Consider the following 4,381-nt stretch of genomic DNA (forward strand, 5'->3'; position numbering starts at 1 on the left):
CTGTTTTTTTGTTTTTTTTTTTTTTTTTTTTTTTTTTTTTTTTTTTTTTAGTTATCCTTCAGAAGTCAACAGGCCTCTGGTGAGTTGCTGAAGAGAAGAATCAATTTCACCAGTGCTTGCTGACATAAGAACTGGAGGCACCTGGCTCTTGGTGTACAAGAGGACCCTTTTGATTCCTGTCAACTGCTCCAACTGAAAGGACTGAAAACCTTTTTGTTTCTGTCCTAGGTTGATGGAGACGGCAAAAGAAATGACCAGGGAGTCCTTACCTATCAAATGCCTTGAAGCAGTTATTCTGGGGATGTATCCTTTCACATGCCTGTGGCTTTTTCTGCTGCAACGCTGTTTAATATCTTGCACTTCCTGGATGGTGTTTGAGATGGTCACAGACAAAGGTGAGTGCCAGCAGCTTGGGGAACTGCCATGGTATTGATAAACAAGTTGCTGTGTTGCCTAGGCTTGTCAGTAGCATCTTGGATGTTGTGTGCCCAGTTCAAAAAGTGTTGTGCTCTGGCTGTGCTGACATTGCCTCATGCCCTGGTAATCTGCATAATGTCAGGACCTGACCCAAAGTGCCCAGTTAAGTATCTGTGTTACACAATGCCTGTTTTCTTCATTAGTATTTCTCTGCCAGTTACTGTCAGAGCTTGGTAACACCTGAGGAATGCAGATTCTGTCCTGTTTGTCTAATGTTTACATGGCAAAGTCATGTTAGTTTTTGTCTCAGCCCACAGCTGTGCTTTGTGCAGAAACATATGTGTATTATAGTTAAATATTTGAGCTTTACCTTAACATAATGCTTGCTTCCTATTCAGTCTCAGGAAAAAAAAAAACCAAGAAAATTTTCATTTAGTGACTGAATTGCTTTTTGACCCTCTTGTGCTGTCACTGATAAATGAACCTGCATCGTCCTAGAATGCTAGAGGAGGGCAAGGCAGGGATACAAGAATACTTGTACGCTGGACACATCTTTCCACAACTGATCAAGCTTGATTTAAAACAAAACAAAAACCCAACCCAAAATAAACCCTGAGGCAAACCAGCTTCTGGCGTGTGTCTGCGGCGTTTTGCTTGCTGCTGCTGCCCCCTCTCGTGGGAGAAGGAGCTGGCAGAGCCTAGCAGGTACTGCCTGCTGTTGTCTCATGAGAGGGGGTGGCTGCTGTGGGGTGGGAAGGGGATGTGGGCTGAACAAATGTCATATGTGGTGTGTGAGACTTGATGCTGGATGTGGTCCCCGCTGTGCAAGGAGGTTGGTGGTGTGCATGGGGTCATGCTTATGGCTGTGCTGAGCTCCCCATGTGCCAGGGATAAGCTTCAGGTCTGAGTCTGAAAGGTGGCTCTGACTGACAGGGCTTCCCCTGCAAATGCTGGCAGGGTCTGCATGTGGCTAGAGGGCTGGGGGTCATGGGGGCTTGATGTCAGCAAGAGACTCACACCGATGCCCTCCCAAAACCAGAAATTATGTCAGTGGATCTGTTGTGCTTCCCCTTGTGTCAGGGTTGTGTCCCAAAGCGTCCCTGCATGTGTGTGTTAACCTCTGGTTCCCTTCTCTGTCTCTGGAAATAAGGTACTGCTTGTAATTTGCGTGCTGGCAGGCTTTGCTGTGTTGCTTGGATACCGAAAAGAGTGCAGCCCACTACAGCGGACCCTTGGCGTGAGCCTTCATTCAAAGGCTGACTCGCACAGAGCAGCTTAGCAAGATGTCATTTTAATTGAGCTGCTTGCTGGCTTGTGCAATTGCCTTTTACTATGTGACTTCTTATAAAATGCTTCTGTAATCCCTCTTGGTGCAGAATTAAGTTTTGTATAATTGCCTTCGCACTAGATCTTGAAACGTTTTTATAGGGCAATGAGTTAAAATACTGAGCTACCCTATCTGCACACACCAAGGGAACAGCTTCTGTGAGATGACTGAAAGCTCATACAGATCTTCCAATATTATTTTGCAGCAATCTGCATGGCTCTCTTCTGTGTAGCTGTCTGAACTGGCTTAGTATCATTCTGCTGGTCTGCTCATCAGTGCCTAACCAGAGGCATTCCTCCTGCTGTCTTCCCCGGGGCATTTCTCAGTTCAGCTGTGAATCAGCTGAGTAATGGTGCATTCAGCCCATACTTTCTGAGCAAGGATCAAAACTACTTTTGAAAGGAAGTAGTAAACCAAAAAGTGCCAAGAGAATTTTATCCATGGTGTATTCACTTTAATAAAAGTGGGGAGAGCAAAATATCAGAGGGGGAGGAGGGAAGCAGTATGCTGCCTCCATCCTCGGGGAGTCTCGTGGAGTGTGTCTGTGTCAGGTGAACATAACTCACTCCCGTTGCCTTCAGTGTACCTCTCCCAGTTCATGTGAGGTGACGGACAGACCTGTGCAGTGTATTAGACCTCCCCCTGTCCATAATATCATTAAATGAGGAAGAGGAGAGCAGAGGTGCCTCAGGAGGGAGAAATGATTTAATAGCTTCTGCACTATGCCTTCTGTGCATTCAATCAGTGGATGTTGTTTATCACCGCTGGAGACTTGGGCCCATCCTGCTCCTCCTGCCTAGCAGGTACATCCCTGAGCTGGGAGTGAGTGCTTTCAGTAGGGAAAAGTGTTTCTTGCTGCAGTTACTGCAGGATATTGATGTCCCCACAGTGCCCCTCTTTGTTTCCTGCATGCTTGTCCACAGCTCAACCCACTTGCGCTGAATATCTACAGCCCCTCTGGTAGCCAGGAAGAGCTGTGAGAGAGCTTTTAATCACTTCCATTGTCACAGTCTGATCTTAAGCCAGTCATCTCAGACTGCAGCCGAGCACTGGAGAATAAAATGAGTGATGCCGGCCTGGCAGTCCCACTTTGGGAGGCTGAGCCAGCTGCTGGAGCTGCTCCTTTGTGGGCACTGGAGCTGCTAGGGTGAACCTGGGCTTTCTGTGCAGGCTACATCTAGATGTGGGCTCAGTAGTATTCTGCCTCACAGTAAGCAATCCCAAACCTGGGATCTCTGCACTCCTGGAGCCTGTGAGAAATGCCATCTGACTTCAGGCTGTGGTTGGAAAGTTCTCCAAGTGTTTACTGCTGGTGGTTGGAGGCCCTCTGATATTGCGGGCAGTTCCTTGGAAAAATAGCTCTTCTGTTTTCACTGAAGCCTTATCTGATGGTTTTGAAGTGTGAGGTTTGTTTTCCTCCTGCTCCACCTCCTCACTCTGAGCTAGAGGCTTCAGCATTGCTAGCGTAAATAAAGCTGCCTCCTTATTCTTCTCAGCCTGCTGTCATTTCCCCCAGCCTGCTTGTGCCCTGTGGCACAGCCTGCCGCGATGGCTCAGGGCGCCTGCTCATGCTTCTTCCACCCTTGTGAGTGGCAGGAGAGGAGGGAACCAGACACCCTGTGGCTTTCTGTGCTCATCTTGACCAGACTTCCACAAAACCCACCCTTGCTGGGCTCTAAGACATGAAGCACTGCAATGCCATCTTGTCTGAGTTAAGTAAGGGAGAGTTTCAAACTAGTAAATAAAAAGCTTATTAGCACAAGGGGTGCAATGAGCACTCATTTGCTCAATATCAGGTTCACCTGGCTTTCCCTTTTTTGTCTTTGGTTTGCAAGGCAGAGTGGGACTTGTAGCTGAGATGCCAGAAGGTGTCAGGCGTGACAAGAAGCACTTGTGAGTCTGGGCACTGGTGCTTAGACCTGCTTCGGGGTTGGTGGGCTGGGCTGGTCAAACTGATGCTGGCACTTATCTCTGAAACATGAGAATGTCTTGGTTTGTTTAAAGCTGCTGTGGGCTCTGCAGGGCCTTACTGTGCTGACTTATGTTTGGGCTTTTTTCCTTTGGGGTGCTGAGGAGGAGGGTCTCCCCACATCCCCCTCTCCTGGGGGTCTCTGCGGGTCTGAGTCCCTGTTGGTGTGCTGCAGGGAGGGGGCACAGTGCAGGGGTGGCACTCATCTCCTTACCTGCTGCTAGCGCGCCTCTTGCACAGTCACTGCCTGTCAGCTTGGCAAAAGCACCAGTTTTTTTTCCCCCAGCTAAACTCCTGTTGAAACTGGTTCGGGGGCAGGTGGGCTGAGGTCCTTGTACTGTGTCCCCTTGCCTCCTGTTCAGCTGGTTGCAGTTCCGAGCAGTGGTGGGAAAACTGCTGGTGGCAAGTAGCCCGAGTTCACCTAGCCATGGGGAGCCAGCTGCTGTCCAGCAGGTGCTATCAGCTGCTAAGACCTATTTCCAGAAACATTTGAAGACTGGAGCCACAGTGCTGGCATGTGGAAAGATCCCGCTCTACTTATTAATGATTAAAAAAAATAAGCAAGAGAACATTTTTTTTTTTCTGAAAGTTGCTGCTGGCAAATAAACAAGGTGAAGGGCTTCAAGTCTCTCTTCTGGCTGGGACCTGCTCTGCTCCCTGCGGTTGGA

General features: G+C 48.5%; 1 protein-coding gene across 1 annotated transcript in view; it reads left to right on the forward strand.

Moving 5' to 3' along the window:
• The window catches only part of VASH2 (vasohibin 2), a 33,425-nt gene that overhangs the window by 15,195 nt on the left and 13,849 nt on the right, over positions 1-4,381 (forward strand). The window contains exon 4 of the mRNA XM_035901598.1: positions 229-303. Within this exon, the coding sequence (XP_035757491.1) occupies positions 229-303 (75 nt within the window). The remainder of the gene's footprint in view (positions 1-228; positions 304-4,381) is intronic.

Source organism: Egretta garzetta, unplaced genomic scaffold (assembly GCF_000687185.1).
Source record: "Egretta garzetta isolate BGI_Z169 unplaced genomic scaffold, ASM68718v1 scaffold319, whole genome shotgun sequence".
NCBI lineage: Eukaryota > Metazoa > Chordata > Aves > Pelecaniformes > Ardeidae > Egretta > Egretta garzetta.